We start from the raw sequence: 19,496 nt of genomic DNA, 5'->3' as shown, positions 1-19,496 counted from the left end.
AGGCCCTGGCTCCTGTCCCCTGGAGGAGGCTGAAGCAGTGTGCACTGAGGAGGCCTTACTGTCAGGATGCTGTGGCTGTACTTGCTCCCTCGGTCCCAGCCACCCAGAACTACCCTGGGCTCCCAGAAGTAGGACCCTGTGGAGGCCTCTGTGGAGAGCAGGTAGTAGCTGGGGAAGAGGTGGTGGGTGATGGACAGCGTGAGGTCGATGGGCGCCAGGAAGTCCAGGTACCAGTGAATGCCGATGCCGTTGATGAAGCTGGCGGCCACAGGGTCATTCAGGACCTGAGAGGAGGAAGGAGGAGGAGTCACCTGCTGCCAAGGCCACCACCAGGGGTGAGGGGCCTGGCTGGTGCCACCCCCTCCACCAAGCCATGCTGCCTGCTCGGAGCTGGGCAGGGCCCAGGCACGTGGACTCACCACTTCTGCCCAGTAGGGCAGCATCACTCGCTGGTCGTCCAGCATTATGAGCTGGATGCCCTTGTGCGAGCTGTTGGCCAGTGCCGGGCCCAGGTCCTGGGCGATGAAGTCCCGCTGGTGCTCAGGGGAGAAGCCCAGGCACTGGAAGGGGTAGAAGACGATCTCTCCTGCCGTGGGCTCATTCCCAGCCGTCACCGCCCAGAACGTCAAGTTGTGCTTGGCGTATTCATCCAGGAACCTGGGGGCCAGAAAGACAAGAAACATTAGCAGCCCCAGCCCCGCCCCCCAGTGCCCCTCCTGGGGTGCAGAGACTAGTCCCTCTGCCCCCCACCCACATAGTCCGTAGAGACTTCACCCGCAATAAGATCGTTTGGGGGCAGTTCTCTGGGCTGGGCGATACTGGGGGTCAGACTGATGCTCACAATGGGCCCTTCTGTGATTGTCGCTCTGCCGACTCAAGGAGCTCACATGAACTCCTCCAACACCCCATCCCTAACACCCATCCAGCCCGTTCCCTTGCACAGCCCCAGGGCTAGCTGTACCCACTGAGACCCGCTCCATCCTGCTGGCTTCTCTCCCCAGGAGATCCCCTGCCCCACGCTGCCCTTTACCTGATGAAGTAGTTGGCCCAGGTCTTGTGATACTTGTCCCCCGGCTTCCCTTTCAGCGTGCCCCTGCCTGTCATGGCTCCATTAGTTTTCAGCCAGATAGGGGACGTCCAGGGACTGGCGTACAGGGAGAGCGGTGTCCTGGCCACGGCCTGGGCGTGCTGGAGAATGGGGATCTGAGGGGCAGGGGAAGGCAGGGGATCATGCGCTGCAGTGGCCCCGTGGGCAAATCTCCCCAGACCACCTGCCCTACGGAAGTCTTCCTCCACCCGCAGCCTCCCCTGTGAAATGGAGCCCCCATGTCAGGCTGCCCTGGAGCGGGGGCTGAGCAGAATTCGAACACTGTACAGAAACCCACCCCCCAGGCAAGAGCAGGGCCCAGGGACACGTAGGAAATGGCACCTCATGGCCCTGACCCAAGTGGCCAGCCTGGCTTTGACAGGCCTCAGGGGCCCCAGTGCCCCCCAGAAGAGGTTGGAAGACGCCTGCCCAGGGGGCTGTCAGGGGCGGCCAAGCCAGTATCGGATGGAGAGACTAGGGCGATGGTGGAGGGGCAAGTGCCAAGTGGGGGCTCAGTCCCAGCCTGTGATGGCCACAGGAAACACCCGGCATCAGGCAAGTCCTGGGAACTTGGCCAAGGAGCAAACTGAGACTGGTCGTTTCCTGCCGCATCCTGGCTCCCCTTCCCTGCTTCCAGTGCCACCCCCCCGCCTGTCCCCCTTCCCCACTTCCAGCACTGTTCCCGCAGCCCGTCCCCCTTCCCCGCTTCCAACACTGCACCCCCAGCCAGTCCGCCTTCCCCACCACAGCTCCTCCCCGCCCAGGGCCCTCACTCCCCAAAGGAACTGCTCACTTTCAGCTTTGTGTCCTCCTCGGTCAGGCTAAAGTTCCTCAGCTCAAAGTCCCCCTCAGAGTCGTCGTAGGTGTAGAGACGGACGGAGAAGTCACAGCTGGCCATGGGGATGCGGACCAGGTTGTACTCGATCCCTGTGGGACAGGAAGGAGGTGACCCGGGACCCAGAGCCGGGCCCTTGTCCAGCTGAGTGGACAATAGGAGGAGGGAACCTGGCCTGTGGGCCTTGCTGTGCCATGGGGGTCAGCACCCCGCTTGCCCCACCATGCCTGTATTTCCAGGGCCCAGCCCCACAACTCACCTTCCTCTGAGAAGTACGACTTGAGTAGGTTGGTCTGGGCACCCGGGGACAGGGCCATGATGTTCATGGCGGCAGAGTCTGTGAGAGCCCCGCCAAAGCCCTTCACTTTCTGGTACTGCTGCGCTATGTCCAGCTTCAGCAACAGATCTGCGGAGCAGAGAGCAGCTCGGCTCAGAGCCCTGCACCTGGGAGCAAGGGCCAGCCCTGCCCTTGGCATCCCTAGTGCCCAAGCAGATACCTGGGGCCATGGAGTCGCTCTGGAACCTCCCCTCGCTGTGCTCCAGCCGCTTGCCCGCCTTGCTGCTCTCATACTTGATGTACATGCCCACGGCCGGGATGACAATGGGGTCCAGTGTGTCACAATAGGAGGCGTTGCATTCACACACCAGAGAGTCGTGGCCAAAGTTCTTGGCATTGCAGGGATGGCCGCCTAGGGATGGGGAGACAGACAGGGCTGGGGCCGGGCTCTGGGTACAGTTTGGGACTTCCCCACCCCTCCAGGGAGAGGATTCCCACCCTGTCAATCCCATTCCTCCGAGCTCTGGGGACGCCCCTGAGCGAGGTCCCTCCCCCACGGTCCCAGGTACCCATCCCAGGAGTAGCAGGGTTCTCAGCACACCCGTTTGGTCCCTCAAAGCCCAAGACTCCTGCACCAGCTGATACCCCACAAGGCCCCAACCCACCCTGAGGAGAAGTGCAGAGGCTGAGCTGCACCTAGGAGGGACCCTCCCCGCAGGGCACACACACAACACATCGCAAGCGCTTACCTGCCGCCCCAGGCACTGTCTGGATGAAAAGGAACCAGCCCACGATGCTGGCGCACCTGGGCCACATGGCGCCTTTCCTGCCCAGTGTGACCCCGCAGCCAGTCCCAGCGAGCGCGGCGCTGAGCACCTGGGCCAGAAAGCAGGATGGAGACTGTGAGCGTCGGGGCCGCTGGGTCACCCACTCCCCACTCACTGCCCCCTTGCCGGCTCCAGCTCAGGAACAACCAGGCGGCGAGCCCAGCGCTGTGGGGGACTCCTGGAGCAGCACATGGGGGGAAGGGTGGGGCAAGCTGCCCTGCAACAGGCTGTGTCCTGGAACAGAGCTGGACTGTCCAGCAGAGTCCTCTCCACCTGTGCACCCCTGGCATGGCTTGGGCTGAGTCTGTCACCTGCCCTCAGCTCTATGGCTCCAAGCTAATCTCTGGCTGCCCTGCCCAGTTCCCCTTGCAGCCAGAGCTTGGCCTGGTTCTGCTGCTTTCCCTTTAGTGGCACCCAGACTTTCCTACGGCTCTGCCTCCGCAGCAAAGGCTCCTGTCCCTGCACTGGGGTGGCATCTCCCCATATCTCAGCTCTCTCCCCTTCTGCCTGTCTCAATGCCAGGGCCAAGAGGAGCTGCTTCCCTTAGGACTCTGGCCAGGGTTCCTCCTTGCCCAGCATGGCCCCTCTTCCTCCTGTACAGCCAGCTCCAGCCTCTCCCTCACCTTCAAAGCACTACTCAGTTCCATTCCTGGCTCCAGCAGCGTCTCCCCACTCCTACACCTGCTCCACCCTGGCTTTTCCGGCTCCACCCAGCTGCTTGCCAGAGCTGCTCCCTTTCCCTCACCCACTTCTGAACGTGAACCTTCCCACTCAGCCCCCAGCTTTTCCCATCACCCCCATCCCCACACGCCCCTGCAGCCATCCCCTGCACAGGTCTTCAGGCGGGAACACTGTGTGCCTCCATGGGACGGGCAATAATAGTGGCTGCTCTGCATTCCCCATGGGGAGCTCAGCAGCCATGCACGGCTCAGCCATTCAGGGCCCCCTGTGAGATGCCGTGCCCAAGGGCTCCCAAGTGGTGGCTGCAGACGAGCCCTCAGCTCCAGGGAGGGGGCTGTTGGGTGCTTTTAACCTCAGTTTCTGAGCCTTGCTCTGCATAATTGCACCCGCAGCTAAAGCGTGTCCAGGCTCTAGTTGAGCTGTGCCTACTGTTGGTAGTATGTTCTCTGGGCGTCGCCAAGTGCGTCATTTCCCCAGCTGGCAGTACGGGGAGCCCAGCTGGGCCCTGCCCACCCTGAAGAACTCGCTTGGCATTTGGAACAGAACTTACATAAGGGACCAAGCAATGAGGCGGCTGAGTGACCACACCTGCCTTTCACTGGGACTGGCTGTGTCTAGGTGCGAAGCCACCGCCACGTCCGGCAGGTGGTGTAGCACAGTGATGAACTGGCAATGCAAACGCCCCCCTTCCCACAGTCCCAGGGTGTCATGCATGGACCTGGGAGCTTGGGGTTCACTAAGTCTAGCCCTGACTCTGCTACTCCTGCCACTCTGGGCAAGACTCTGCCTCTCACAGAGCCCCGGTTTGCCCATGTGTGGAATGGGGCAGCTCCACTCTGTCTCCCCATAGGCCAGTGTGGGTTAACTAACAAACACGCTCCATATTCCCCGTGGGCAGCTTCCACTTCCCCGAACGGCCTCAGTCAGCCCCCACACCCAGCACCGAACAAACCAGACTAGCCCCACTCACCTGGTGAGCCAGCAAAGCAAAGGCCCCTGCTGCCGAGGCCAAAGGTCCTGCTCTGCCTCTCTCCCCAATCCCCAAGAGACTGGGGTGCAGCGGCACCTGCCTGGTGGGGCAGGAGCTCCGTGGGAGGTGATGAGCCGACCTGCTCAGCCAGAAGAGTCTGTCATGGGGAGAGGGAGGTTCCCTGGCACGGACTGAATTCTAAAGGGAATCTGGGGAGGATTTTGCAACTTTTGCTCTGACCCTCCCAGCAGCATTTGCAAACCTCTGGTCACACAACACAACCCAGGAGCAGGGGAGGCCCCGAGTGCTGGTCCAGGGCAGAGGGAGAGGACCCTCAGGAGAACCCCCTACCTGCCTCTCCATCTCTCCCCTGAATTTCTCCTGTGGACTTTCCCTGATGCACAGGAACAGCCCCACCCCCAGTCCAGAAACCTGGGGCAGTTCAGAGTTTCTCCTCTGTAATGTGTTTGTGCCACTTCTGCTCTCATCTCTCTTCAGGCTGTTGTCTCAGGGTCCCCTAAGCTCTCCTGGGGGTCTCTGTAAATGCTCAAGTCTCCACCAGTCCAGACAGCAAACCAAGTGCTGTCTCAGCAGATGTCTCCGGTTCTCAGCATTGTCTGAGTCACCCCAACACCCCACCTTGCCTCTGGTCACAAGTCTCACGGCAAGAGTTCTGCAACCTAATAATCTTTGGTTTACATTTCTCCAGCCATCTCCCACACTGACGTCTTCCGCTAACTCCACCAATCAGCTAGTTCTCGGCTTTCGGCAGAAACCCCACGCGATCCCCTCGGTGAATAGCGAGGAGATGGTTGGCCACAGGGTAATACACCTTCCCGGGCACATCTGCGTCAGTCACCCCAGCACTCATGTGCTCATGGGATACTTTTCGTGGTCTTTGAAAGTAGGAATGGGCAGTGGCAGGTGCCCTGGCCTCCCAGAAAACCCCTGAGAGCAGCTCCCTCCTCAAGAACCGATCCACAGCTCATCTGGAGAGCCCTAAAAAGCCCTGTGCTAGGAGCAGCGATTACCCTGGGGCTTCCCAGGAGGCAGAGGCCTTACAATCTTGTTAAAACAGCTGTTTATAAGAGCCCCCCCTCCACTTTCCAGTGCTGCTTTTCGCAGAGGGTGGGTCTGATTGGGGCCTCCCCCCCATCCCCACCTCTCTCCTAAGGGTTAAACAGGCCACAACAAACTGGTCTTGTGATTTTTGGTTGCTTTAGAGCCAAGATCTGGCCAGCGCTGACCCATTCCCTTCTCTGTCTCAGCTGCCTTGGCTAGCATACCTGCCATGGACTGCAGCAGAGCCAGCCCTTCCAGGCCAGCACCAAAGTGCAAATTCTGGGATGTGAAGCCCTCCTTTCCTGCCTGGAGCAGGCATCGCTGTTCTTGCTCAGTAGCTTTTTCCTAGCACAGAGAAAGGGTGAGAACATCACAGGTGTGGCAAAGGCTGCAGGGCAAACCTTAGAGCAGGCAGCCAAACACTCAGCTTCCTGACACCTCTCCAGGCCTGTGAAGCAGAAGCCAGCCCCAGGCTCCTGTCAAGCTCTGCACCAGGTGGCAGGGGACAGCTCAGACTGTTTGTGTTATTCAGCAGGACAGGAGACCCCAAGAGCTTCCTGTGCCCTTAGCCTGATGGTTCCACCCTGTGACGAAGCGGGACTGTTCTTAATATTTCCTCTGAATATTGTGGGGGTGCCTCAGTTTCCCCTAGGCAGTTCTTAAGCATCTAGGTGGTGGGATAAGGGTGTATGATCATTGCAGAGTCCTAGAGGGCAGGTGTGTGCAGGGGTCTGGACACAGAGAATGGCCGACACCCTGTTTCCTGGCAACTGATGGCCTGGGCCCTTCCCCCTGCAAGGTGAGAGCTAAAGGGTTGAGAACAAAGGAGTCAGGTGCCCTCCTGGCCCGGGAAAGGGACAAAACCCAGAGGAGGAGGGGCTGGAGGGTGAAGCAGTTTGGGGCTGGCTGGGGATGAGGAGTGAAGTGCATACCTGGTTGTCTGACTCACTGCCCCCCAAAATGGACCCAGCTGAGGGGTCCTGTTCTCTGCACCTACAAGTTCTGGTTTAGACCATACTTCTGTCGTCTAATAAACCTTCTGTTTTACTGGCTAGCTGAGAGTCACGTCTGACTGCGAAGTTGGGGGGCAGAACCTTCTGGCTTCCCCAGGAGCCCGCCAACTTCGCAGTCAGACGTGACTCTCAGCCAGCCAGTAAAACAGAGGTTTATGCTCAAAAAAATTTGTTAGTCTCTAAGGTGCCACAAGTACTCATTTTCTTTTTGCGAATACAGACTAACACGGCTGCTACTCTGAAACCAGAGGTTTATTAGATGACAGAAACATGGTCTAAACTAGAGTTTGTAGGTACAGAGAACAGGACCTTTCAGCTGGGTCCATTTTGGGGAGCAGTGAGCCAGACAACCACAACTGCCCAGGCCATCAGTTGCCAGGAGACAGTGTGTCGGCCATTTATGTACACTGACCCTTTGCTCTGCAACAATTACACTCCCTTATCCCACCACCTAGAGACTTAAGAAATGCATAGGGGAAACTGAGGCACTCCTACAGTATTCAGAGGAAACATTAAGAACAGTCCCACTTTGTCACAGGGGGCCTCCGTACCCAGCTCCTCCATAGGGTCACTGATTTCAGAGTAGCAGCCGTATTAGTCTGTATTCGCAAAAAGAAAAGGAGTACTTGTGGCACCTTAGCGACTAACAAATTTATTAGAGCATAAGCTTTCGTGAGCTACAGCTCACTTCATCGGATGCATTTGGTGGAAAAAACAGAGGGGAGATTGATAAACACACACACAGAACATGAAACAATGGGTTTATCATACACACTGTAAGGAGAGGTTTCAGAGTAGCAGCCGTGTTAGTCTGTATTCGCAAAAAGAAAAGGAGTACCCGTGGCACCTTAGAGACTAACAAATTTATTAGAGCATAAGCTTTCGTGAGCTACAGCTCACTTCATCGTAGCTCACGAACGCTTATGCTCTAATAAATTTGTTAGTCTCTAAGGTGCCACAAGTACTCCTTTTCTTTTTGCAAATACAGACTAACACAGCTGCTACTATGAAACCTAAGAATATCTGAGGAACAGTGGGGTGTGGGGTGGGGTGGGGGGGGGAGAAATAACATGGGGAAATAGTTTTACTTTGTGTAATGACTCATCCATTCCCAGTCTCTATTCAAGCCTAAGTTAATTGTATCCAGTTTGCAAATTAATTCCAATTCAGCAGTCTCTCGTTGGAGTCTGTTTTTGAAGCTTTTTTGTTGAAGTATAGCCACTCTTAGGTCTGTAATCGAGTGACCAGAGAGATTGAAGTGTTCTCCAACTGGTTTTTGAATGTTATAATTCTTGACGTTTGATTTGTGTCCATTCATTCTTTTACGTAAAGACTGTCCAGTTTGACCAATGTACATGGCAGAGGGGCATTGCTGGCACATGATGGCATATATCACATTGGTAGATGTGCAGATGAACGAGCCTCTGATAATGTGGCTGATGTGATTAGGCCCTATGATGGTGTCCCCTGAATAGACATGTGGACAGAGTTGGCAACGGGCTTTGTTGCAAGGATAGGTTCCTGGGTTGGTGGTTCTGTTGTGTGGTGTGTGGTTGCTGGTGAGTATTTGCTTCAGATTGGGGGGCTGTCTGTAAGCAAGGACTGGCCTGTCTCCCAAGATCTGTGAGAGTGATGGGTCGTCCTTCAGTATCTCATCCCTCTGTGGCTCCTCAGCAGAGCATTAGCCATGTAGGTGAGCAGCTGGAGGCAATCAAGGGCAGGACAATGCAAACACCATTGTGGCACAGCAGCCACTGGGCACGGAACACTTCCCAGAACAGCTGGGCACTGGCAGCCTCCATTGGGAGGCTGCTCCAAGTGCATGGGGTGGCATGAGGTTCTGTCTGGGTGTCACTTGGGCGCCAGATGATGGGGGTGGTACTTTTCCAAGCACCATCCACAGAATAAGCTCCATCCACGAGACACTACTCTCAGACACTTGTGCAAAATATGACCATGAAGCTCTCTCCACTCTGTGGGCTTGGTTAGGCTCCTTCTTGGGTAGGTAGGGGTGGCTCTCCCATGCCCACTCACTCTTGGTGCCGCAATAAGCCATCATGCACTGCAGCTGTGCCAATGTTCATACCATGCTCCTCCCCACGTGCTCCAGTGAGCCGCCCAAATAGGCGATCGGCTACACACCGGCACTGGGTACCGGTGTGAGCCCCATGGGGGGGAGGGGCAGGACATGCTTGGCACAGCTAGTGTTCCCAGTTCTGCTAATCCAGATGTTGCTGCCTCACTGGTGCTGGGGGCATGTTTTGGAGGTTTTCTTGCAGCACGTGTGTCCAGTGCCTAGCTTAGCAGAGCCACCATCCAGCCTGGGGCTGCCGTGGCCATAGAGATGTTACATCCTAGCAAGGCTCTTAGGTAACCAGCTGGCCCCTCCTTGCTTCCAGCTGCTTCTCTGTGCCACAGGCTCTTCATGGAGCAGTACCACAGGAGCAGCTGGAGAAAGGAGGCTCTGGCTGAGCTGGTGCCAACGGAACTGCAGGAAGCTTGGTGCCAGCCGCAGCACTTGCCAGGGCTGGCGATCACTGCAGCAGGTTCATTGATCACAGGGGTGGGGGTGTGCTCCCTACATCCCCCCCAAACGATCCCAGATCATAAACCTACCCACCCCCCAGTCCGTGCCCCCTTTGCCCCCAGCTGGGCAGGGCAGAGTTCAGCCCCATAGTACGATATGATCCCCATCGAGTGTGCTGGAGTGCAGGCTGCTCTCTCTGGCCGTTTGCAGTAGCCCAGCCCTACTGGCAGCAGCTCACTGGGGCCAGGGTTCCACTCCACCAGGGGCCTCACTGGGTCATTCCACCCCCCCAGTAGCTGGGTGGGGCTGGGAAAGCTGGATTTTCTAGTGACCTCAAGCCATGGGCAAGCCCCAAAGTCTCCAAGCAGAAACCTGCCCAGGGTCCCCTCATGAGAGAGGGCCCAGCCCCCTGTGACAGGGATGCCCACATGGCGGGCTGGGGGAGATTCTGGATTTGATTTTGCAGCTTAGGCCCTTTTTTTCCTCCCGGTTCTCCCACCAATGCACCTCATCCCACCCCGCTCCTGCCCATCTCCACACTGTGCCCGACAGGCACCCGCCTGGCCCAGGAAGGGAGCCAAGCCAGGAGGGGCTGGACCACTTTGCAGCCTGGGGACCCCACTGCTCACTCCCTGGGCCGCTGCACCCCCTGCTGGATCACTGCTTTATAGCCTGACTAGTGCATGCTGCCTCTGCGCCAGGTGAACGCTGCCAGCAAATTGCCCTGGCCAAGGGGCACCCAGGCAGGGCCCCTTGGGGGTGTCTGTGCACGCGAAGGGATGTTCGGCAGGGCCAGATACAGGGCCAGTGGGGAGGGGATGCAGATTCCAAAGGCAGCAAGCCCAAGTCCTGGTTTGCCCTGCTCAGTATTGGCTACTATGCCATGCTGGGGCCTGGAGCCCATGGAGTTCCCTGCATTTCCGTTTGAGTCACACACAACCTGACCCAAATGTGAGCCGCCTCAGCAGGCTCACAACCAGTTCTGGCACACACACCCCCCCACACACAGCAGGATTTAGCCCCCCTGCCCGGAACCTGCTACTCCTGCCAGGTGGGTCTGGCACCAGCCAGGAGGGGCTGGTGCAGAACGCAACCCCCAGCCCCATGAGCAGCTCCGGATGCTCTGAAGAGCTTGTGCAGCCACCCAGTGACACACTGCACGCAGCCAGTCCTTGTGGAAGGTGCAGCTGGTATGACTCTGTGAGCGCCCTGCGCTGGCATCCAAGCACCTGCCTCCCTTGGCCCACGCGCTGCTGCAGGGTTGGGCTGTGTGTTCAGCTCCATTCAAGGTGGATGCAACCAGTGCTCCATGCTCTGCCCAGACCGGGTTGTGGGACACCCAGAGAGACCAGTGTCCTGACCCCCCAGCCATCTGCCCCTGCCCCACATTTCTCCCCATGTCCCTGCCCATCTGCCACCCAGGTTATGTCATTCACCTCATCTGACCCTTGCTCCACTGGAGTCTGCCCCCTTCCCCAGTGCTCCTATGCCCCAGGCTCCTACCTCACTGTGTCCTACCCTCAGTGGGCCTGCCCCCACATACCACTGGCCTTATTCTCAAGCATTCTGCCTCCCTATGGCCTATCCCCCACCCCATCTGCCACAAGATCCACTCATGGCCCTGTTTTCCTACCTCCCCACCTGTCTGCACCCCCTGTGCTAGCTCCCACACCCCATTTGCCCACCTCTGCATCCTGACCCCCATCCCATCTCTCCCATGTCCTGGTCTTCCCCTGGGTCCTTGCCCCCCACCATCCCTATTCTCTTTCCTGCATGTTTTCTCCAGCCTCAAGTCAGGGACCACCCCCGTTGCACTCTAAGCGTTTGGGAAACTGAAAGCACAAACGTTATGGATGCCTGCAGCGTGGGCATCGCGGGCAGGGAATGGGGACTGACAGGGCAGCTCCATGGGAGCACACAGGTCCTGGGGACGAAGTGCAGAGACTGACCTGCCCCCAGGAGGGATCCTCCACCTGGGTCACACACATGACGTATCACAAGCACTTACCTGCTACCCCGGATGCTGTCTGGATGAAAAGGAACTATCCCATGATACTGGTGCACCCGGCCCAAATGGCGCCTTTCCTGCCCAGCGTCAGCCCAGCATGCGCGGCGCTGGGCACCTGGGCCTGAAAGCAAGACGGAAGCTGTGAGTGTCGGGGCCGCTGGGTCACCCAGTCCCCGCTCAGTGTCCCCTCAGCAGCATCAGCCTCAGAAGCAGCTGGCAAGCCCAGCACCACAGGGACTTCTGGAGCAGAACATGGGCAGGGGGCCAAGCTGCCTACTCCAGCCCAGTGATGTGGGGGGGGTATCAGGGAATGGAACTGGACCAGCCAGTCGAGTCCTTGCTGCCAGCACTCGGCACTCAGCAGGGCTTGGGCTGAGACCATCACCTCCCCTGCGCCCTTCTGCCACTGCCAGGGGCAGCACCATGGCACCCAGGCCCATGGCCGTAGGCTGCTCTCTGGCTGCCCCGTCCGCACAGCCAGGGCCCAGCCCGGCTCTCTGGCTGCCGTGTCCCCACAGCCAGGGCCTGGCCCAGTCTCGCCATTTTGCCCTCATGTCACGTTTCCAGCCTCTCTGCCCCAGTAGCGAAGGCTCGTGTCCCGGCTCCAGGACCTCCTGGCTCCTTCACGCCAGCTCCCCCGATCTGGGGCTGCCCAAAAAAGTCCCCGAGACGCCTTTGGGGCCAGGGGTTCCTATAAAGGGCCTTCATCTGCCTGTCCAGCTGCAGCCGGCTGAGTCACCCGCTCGGACAGCAATGGCAGCTGGACCCACCAGCATTCGTGTCTCCCACCCGGAGATGCTGCGCACGCCCTTGCTGCCTGCCATGGGGCACAGCAGGGCTCATCCTCTAAGCTCGCCAAACTGGGAGCCCATCAGACAGGAGACAAAGAGCCGAGAGCCAGAGGGGTAGCAGGACCCTTTCCACCCCAGAGGTCAGCGGGGACCCATAGCCTTCATAGCAATAGCCTGGGCTTGCCAATGCTGGCCTGTGGGTCCCTCAGGGACCCTGGGGAGCTGTGGAAGCCTCTCCAAAGCCACAGGCCTGGCAGCAGCCTTGGGGGCTCAGGGTGGGGCATGGGGTCCCTGTGGCCTAGAGGTGCTGCAGGGATCAGCTGAGGGCCACACCTCAGCACTGTCATGGCAAGTGTGGACCTAGCCTTGGCCTCGTCCCTGACCAGGGGAGGGACTGTGCTTTGGCTTGTTTTCAGCGTAGCAAGTTTATTGGTCAGCGTTACCCCCCCATCCGTCCATCTCCCAGCACTCAGCCTGGTCCCTCCTAGGCAGTGCCTTGCACTGGCTCCCCCTGCCCAACCCTGGTCACCTCCATCTTCCCCCAGCTGCTCTCACTGAACCCCATTCTGGAGGAAGCGGCACCGCACCCGTCTCTGTGCTCACCCAGCTGCTCACGGCTGCCTGCCCCCCCCGCACGTCTTCCCACTGGGGCACCCTCAGCTGCCAAGTGCTGCACAATTCCCCTGCGACCAATGTGGCCCTTTCACCCACTCCTGAATTACCACCTGCTATTCCTGGAGCATCCCCCCAACGCCCCTCTCCACTGCTTACTACAACTCCTAAGCCCCCCCACTCCATTCCCTGGGCCACACACCCGATGTCACACAACACTCTGGGTGCCTGGGACTAAACACCTCCCAGTAAAACAAACATGAAGGCTCCCGGCTCCTTCAGAACTAGGCACCGGCTCAACTGCAAAACCTGTCCCAGAGCCACACACTGCACCACTGAGCATCAGCATCTTGGCTCCCAGGGCCAGACTGGGGGTGTGTGCCTAACTGCTTCTCTGTGCTATCAGCTATGTTTACGGGGAAGGGCAATTAAATCACTTTTCCTCCAGTGCCACCAGCCACATCTGCCCTGCTAGGCACGGAGCAGGCATGGGCCACATGCAGCTGCGGGGACCCTTAGGGAGGCCAGCTCACAGGGTGCATCCAACTGGCAGGCTGAAGCCAGGCCAATGCATCCCAGGAAGTGGGGGGGGGGGGGCAGAAGCTGGGAAATCTCCAGGGAAGCTTAGTGTGGAATGTGACCAACCAGAGAGAAGCCCCTTGTCCCGACCCCCCACAGCCCACGAGGAGATGCCTGGCCAAGGGGAACCCCTCAGCCAAGCCCTATCTCAGATACTCATTTTGATCAGCACCTCAGTTTGTCTCATCTACCTGCCTCAAGGCTGGGGAGCTCAGCCAGGGAGGGAACAGTCAGGGAGAATTCCTCTTGGTTTTTCCTGAAGCTGGGTGGGGGCTTGGGGCCCGGCCCATTCCCAGGGCAGCAATTCTGCTTTAGGAAAGTGACTTTAATAATGGATCCAAACCCGTGACTTGCAGCAAAGCTTCAGGAGCGACTTAGTGCAAGGCCCTGCTCCCCAGTCCAGAGGCCAGTCCCCTCCCCAGGCAGGTAGGCTGCATGCTACTGACCGAACCACAGAAACACATCAGGGATGGGAAGGTCAAAGTACCCCCCTCCCCGCCTACATCACTGCTCAGAGATGTGGCCTGATCTAGCCCCCTGGGCTTAGACCATGTGCACTCCAGGCCCCAAGGCCCCTGCCTGGCTATGGGCTCTCACCTCTCTGTGCCCTATTTTCCCAACTCACCCCCGAGAGGGCTGCTGTAGTGCTCAGAAAACAGCCCACGCTCAGCATCTGTGCACACACCTTCCCTGTTCCCTTGCTCCTCTCAGGCCAGCCCCAGGGATCCTGGCACCCCCCAGAGCCACCACGGCTTCAGGTCTCCCAGGACCAGCTCTGCTCACCTGGTGATTCAGCCCACGGCACTAGCTGCATACCAGCAAAGCCAGTGGCGCTTGTGCAGCCAGCTGCCAAGGAAACAGGAACCGACAGGCATTGTCTTGCTCCGCAGAGCTGACAGGGATATGGTGACACCTGCCTTGCAGGCCACACCACTCGGTGATCATCCTGGTGACAGTCCTGGGGACAAGGCAAGGCCCTGGCTTTGCATTAAGGGGAATCCAGGGAGGATTTTTCAACATTTGCTCCAATGTAACTTTCAAATCCGCTGGCAGTGCTTGCCAATCTTTGGCTTTTCACCCATTCCCAGTGCAGGGGAGGCCCCGAGCACTGGGCAGGGCAAGAGGATGAGACTCCTGCTCCTTCCAGCCCTTTGGGACTTGGGGTGGATCATTCCCTAGAAACCCTCCTGCAGACCTGGCCAGACTCATGGTCCAGTCTTACAGCCGATCTTGGACCATGTCAGAGGATGGGGTAAAATCACCCAGAACATACATTCCAGGAGTCCCAGCTGAATGTGGAGGTGAAGTTGAGTGCGTTGTAGTGTCTCAAGGGTAAAACTGTTACAGGGGACACAAGTGTCACAAACCCAAGAAAGGCCAAGTGAAGGTTAAACACAAACACAATCCAGACATGGTTATTAGGGGCTGGAAATGCCCAGTTTATGGCACCCAAACAAAGGTACGGCCTGCCCTGTAGCAACATCATGCAGCAGCCAGACACTGATCCCTCCATAACAATGCTTGCAGTTCCCTCTTAGGTTAAACGGATTTATAGACATATTAGATTTGCTTCCTTTCGTTCATCCTGTTGCAGAATGCTGGAGTTAGAGATGTTTGCAAACCTTAAATTCTGCATTCCCAAGCCTTAAGAAACATGTTGGGCTTGCTTTTAAACTTTCTTCACCTCAGGATTTCCTGGGTTTATAATGCCCGGCTTGGCGATAATTGCAACATCCTTGTAACATTTGCAGGTTCTGATACACACTCAGACTTAACATCATTTCAACACAGACTGCAGCTGGCAATTTCCCTGCTTTCTATTATTATTACAAACTCAACATGGGAACTAAAGGAGAAACCCAAAGCAAACATTACTAGTGAGCCTGAGGAGTGTCAACCTTAAACGTTTCATTTATAGGGGCAGCTTCACCACAGCACTTTGGCTGTGCACCCCACTCTGGAGCAGTGCAAAGAAGGCAGAGCACGCAGTCCCCAGTCCCTTGTTCACACCTATTTTCCCCTCACACTCCTCTGGGTGCGTGCAAGCCCATATCCATGCTGAAGCTTCCCCCTGCTCTCCCCCGGTGAGCAGATTGGGTGAAACAAGGAGCTTTTCAAAGCCATTTGTTTCTTTAGGACTGACAATCTCTCTGCTGCCAAGCCCCACCAGCATCCCTAAGGGCAGGCTGGCTTCGTTACCATGGGTCATTTTGAAAGATGGCATCTTTGCTGAGGGCACTTTCAGCTTCGCTGCCACTGAGCCAACAGGAGACGGTAGCCAGCTGTTGTGTGCGGAACTCTGCAGAAGATTAGTTGTCAGTCCCTGCTGAAGAAACTTGCAATTACCAAGACCACTGCCAAAAATTAAGATTAATCCTCTTAAAAAGAAAGAAAAAAAGTCTTCAACTGTAGCCAGTGCACCAGGTTTTAGTGAGTCTGAAGTGGGCAGTTTGAAGCATCTCTGTTATCCCATTAATAAGATCATTCAGGACACACAGAAGAGTCTGACACCAGGTGCTAAACTTCTTAAAGGAACCATTTTAAATTCATTTGTATTCAAAATAAGTAACAAATTACTTGGAAATGTTCCGAAATTTCATTCTATGCTTAAAAAGTAAGAACTGGAACATGGAGGAAAGCATGCTGTGTTCCTCATACATAAACCAGTGGTGGAATACCTGCTTTACGTGCAAAACAACTCCACTTCAGTAACGGGGCCACTGGTCTGCTCGTCCCTCCTAGAGCAGTGAGTCACTGGGTCACGCTCCGAAGCAGGAGGGTTTAGATTTTGTCCAAGCTTTGGTTTTATCCTTTCAAAATGTAACTAGGGTGTTAATGAGTATCCATATAAATGGCTAATGTTTTTTTGGAATCCTATCAGCTCTTTGCCTCAGTGAAATCTTGTGGCAGTGAGTTCCACAGGTAAATTATGCACCTTGTTAAAATATTATTTCTTTTTATGTACTTTAAACATTTATTTCCTTACAATTTCATCTGCTGGGCCCTTGCTCTGCTATTCACAGAAAAGGTAAAGAAGCTCTCTCACCCATTCCCTATTTCCTCTCCCTCAGGCCTGCCCAAAGACGCTGTCAGAGCAGCATGTTCCCTAGGCCGCTGCACCCCTTGCTAGTCAACAATTATTCAATGTATACAGCACCATCCCCAGCATGAACTCTGCCAGGCAAAGTCCCTGGCCCAAGGGCTCCCAGGCGGGGAGAGCCTGTAGTGGGTGGAACACCATCCAGCATGCCCCACTGGAGCCTGATTCTGTCACAGAGCGACAAGGAACACAGAGCCCAGAGGCTGAACAAGCCTGGGCCCTCATCTGTGACCCCCTGCTCCAGTTATCAGCCACTGTCTGAGGTGGGGGGTCCAATCTCAAGGAGCTCCCAGTGATTCCATCTCTTGCAGCCCGACAGGGGAAGGCCAGAGATGCCGACAGACAGCAGCATGACAGGCAGCCCCGCAAGACAGTGGGAGGTTGGGAGCCAGCCGGGGCACCCGCCCCAAACACGGACCTCCCTGGGGCAGATTAAGGTGAGCAGCGCTCAGCCCAGGGGTAATGGCTCCTGGCGCCACTGCAAAGCCTGCCCATTGGATCTCAGCATGAAGTTACCGTCCTCGCCCAGGTGCCTCGCTTACCGCCCTGCAGACTGAGCCTCCAGCAGGGGGTTTATAAAGGAGATTATTTCCCAGCATGCTCAGGGGGCTTTCCCCTCTGGACCCAGCTGTTCCGGTCTCCTTTGTTCAAAGCATCCAAGGAAGCATCACTGGGGTGGGAGCAGCCTGGGGTGCAGTGCATGGGAGGGGAGAGGCGGCGGGGTTTTAACCCCCAGTTGATATAAAGCTCCAGACAGGCATGCCCATGTGCTAGGCTCTGCTGGAGACCAGGCTGGGGGGGTCCCCAAAGAGAGCCAGAGACGGCTGCTGTTTAGCAGAGCAGCAGCAATTGTGTTTACAGCACATGGATCTCCACTCCTGTGGGGCAAAGGAAGCCCTGCTCCTTCCGTGCCCGGGTCCAGTAGGGCCCAGCTGGCTCTAGACATGCTGCAGGCTTGGGGCTCAGCTGCTCAGCTTTGCCCCTGCCCAGGTGCTGTGCTTTGCAAGGGGCAGATCTAGGTGGGTGCTGGCCTTCCTGAGGGCCCCACCCAGCCCTGTCTGTGCTGCCTAGAACGTCCCCACAAAGTGATTCTTCAGAGCAGCACGCTGAATCCTCTCCCCGCCCCAGGTCCCCCGAGCCTTCTCACTGCCGTCTCCACAGGTAGGTCTGGATGGAGTCAGCTGGAGCCAGAGCCTCAATGAAACCAACCCTTGGGTCCGAGATCCCGAACGACATGTCCACGGAGTACCTGGGGAGGGCGAGAGGCAGAGTCAGTCTGACTGCATGGCTGCCCAGCAGATCCAGCTCCACCACTGACTGCCTGGCAATGAATCGAGGGGGCTGCACCTCACCTCCAGATGAAGAGAGCAGTGCCATGCAGGCTACAGGAGCAAGGTGAAGGGACCACAACTCGTCTCCCCTGCTCCCAGGCCCCTCTCTGGACGAGGATCAGTGAATGTGACCAGCAGAGCTCTCACCCACTATGTGTTCAGTGCCTCTTCCCTGCCCCACAGCCAGCTGCTTTCAGGGTTCCCCAGCCCCCTGGATTGTACTGCGAGCTCATGGGGGCAGGGTGCGGGCCTCCTGCCAGTCTGGGGGCACCTGCTGATGCTCAGGCCAGCAGCATGGCCCTCCTCTGCCCCCACCAGCACTGTTCTTGCAGTGCACAGTGAGTAGCCTGGTTATTTCCAAGTCTCTTTCCTCCTCCCTGCCCCAAAGGCCAGCTCTGGGCTCCCAACTAGTTAAGGATTGGTCCTGCTTTGAGCAGAGGGTTGGACTAGTTGACCTCCTGAGGTCCCTTCCAAACCTGATATTCTATGATTGTATGAACTCGCATCCCGGCACTGACTCCCTAAGCCCCTGCCCCACTCCCGGTTTGGATGAGGCTCTCACACTCCAGGCCCAGCCACACACCTGTTCAGGACCACGAGCGCGGCGGCGCCATCCGGGCGCAGGAAGGCTATGTACTCCAGGTTGCACCTGCAGCTCTTCTTGGAGACAACCAGCCCGACACGCTGGGAGCCCTCGGGGATGAACTTGCTGCACAGATAAGAGGGAGCGGTGAGCACAGGGGGAAGGAAAGCGACGGCCTCCAGAGACAACGCTGGGCCAACAAACAGAGAGGTTGCAGCCTGGGGTGGTAGGGAGCAGAGCCTGGCTCACTGGGCACTGCTGTAATTATTGGACCTAAAATTTACCCCCAGTTGTGAGCTCAAGTGCAAAAAGGCTGCACCACTTCACAAGGTGTCAGAGTAACCTAGAACCCTGCTGGCTTGGACGTGAACTGGGAAATAGGTCACATTGTTTTCAATAATTAAATTGAATCAATGGGTGAACAAAACCCAAAAGACACAAAGTAACCAAGCCCAAACGCAAAGGGCCTACTAGCATCATCCAAGAGCTGTGTTAAAATGATGCAGGTTAAAGAACAGGAAATGTGGAGCCAAAAAATTAATAAATCAAAATTGATGTGTCAAATGTTAGGTCTAATTGGTGGGCAAAATAATGCGTGAATAAACCAGGCCAAGCCATCCACGTTTTCCCCTCGTGGGGGTGTGTGCATGTGTCTTAAAAAGAAACTGTGGGGGGGAGGGGGCTCAGCTTACATTCACCCAGCAGGCTGCTGAGCTCATCTTCCCTTGAGCCTGGAGACCAAAGGAGCAGACCAGACTGAAGGCCACGCTCTTGTTAAAGGCCCTTTGTTTTTCACCTGCGAAACCTCAGCTCTGTGGGGACCCTCAATTCCCAGCATCGCAGAGGCACATCGGCTCCCATTCCGTCTCCCTTTCCTGTTGTTACTTTCTGCCCCACTATTCTATGTCTGCCTCTCTCAGCTTTTCAGCCAATTCTGAAATCAATGTGCTGCAACAGCACAGCCAGATGAGAGGGGCCCAGCCCTGCCCAAGGAGAAAAAGACCCATCCCAATAAAGTCCTTGCCCAGAATGTAGGCCAGGGTCCTAGCAAACAGGTGCCATGCTCAACATGGCAGCCAAAGCATCCAATGGAGATGGACCAGCCATCCAGCGTTCCAAGACATCAGCAAAAGACTCATTCCCCACCCCCTTCTACCCTCTCCCCCTCCACCTTGTGCAGTCTGTTAGAAATAGGAGAAGTGAATACCCTTTG

At 56.9% G+C, this 19,496-nt stretch overlaps 1 protein-coding gene across 14 annotated transcripts in view; it reads right to left on the bottom strand.

Annotated features, from left to right (window-relative positions):
* Nucleotides 1–19,496, bottom strand: part of GBA (glucosylceramidase beta) — a 28,683-nt gene that overhangs the window by 2,258 nt on the left and 6,929 nt on the right. For 8 of the 14 annotated variants that reach the window (XM_038383046.2, XM_043501753.1, XM_043501754.1 and 5 more), the window contains 2 exons: nucleotides 18,284–18,409; nucleotides 15,788–17,618 (listed from right to left, as the gene is read on the bottom strand). In XM_038383046.2, coding sequence (XP_038238974.1) covers nucleotides 17,513–17,618; nucleotides 18,284–18,409 — 232 coding nt within the window. In that variant the 3' untranslated portion in view covers nucleotides 15,788–17,512. Of the gene's footprint in view, nucleotides 1–59; nucleotides 285–419; nucleotides 658–1,030; nucleotides 1,204–1,880; nucleotides 2,015–2,181; nucleotides 2,329–2,419; nucleotides 2,612–2,948; nucleotides 3,082–4,677; nucleotides 4,755–9,791; nucleotides 9,804–11,224; nucleotides 11,229–15,787; nucleotides 17,619–18,283; nucleotides 18,410–19,496 lie in introns of those variants that run through there. The other 6 variants (XM_043501755.1, XM_043501756.1, XM_043501759.1 and 3 more) reach the window with 3 other exon arrangements.

The sequence above is a fragment of the Dermochelys coriacea genome, chromosome 24 (genome assembly GCF_009764565.3).
Source record: "Dermochelys coriacea isolate rDerCor1 chromosome 24, rDerCor1.pri.v4, whole genome shotgun sequence".
Lineage (NCBI taxonomy): Eukaryota > Metazoa > Chordata > Testudines > Dermochelyidae > Dermochelys > Dermochelys coriacea.
Note: the sequence above shows the minus strand (reverse complement) of the source record. Positions and strands in the feature narration are given on the sequence as shown.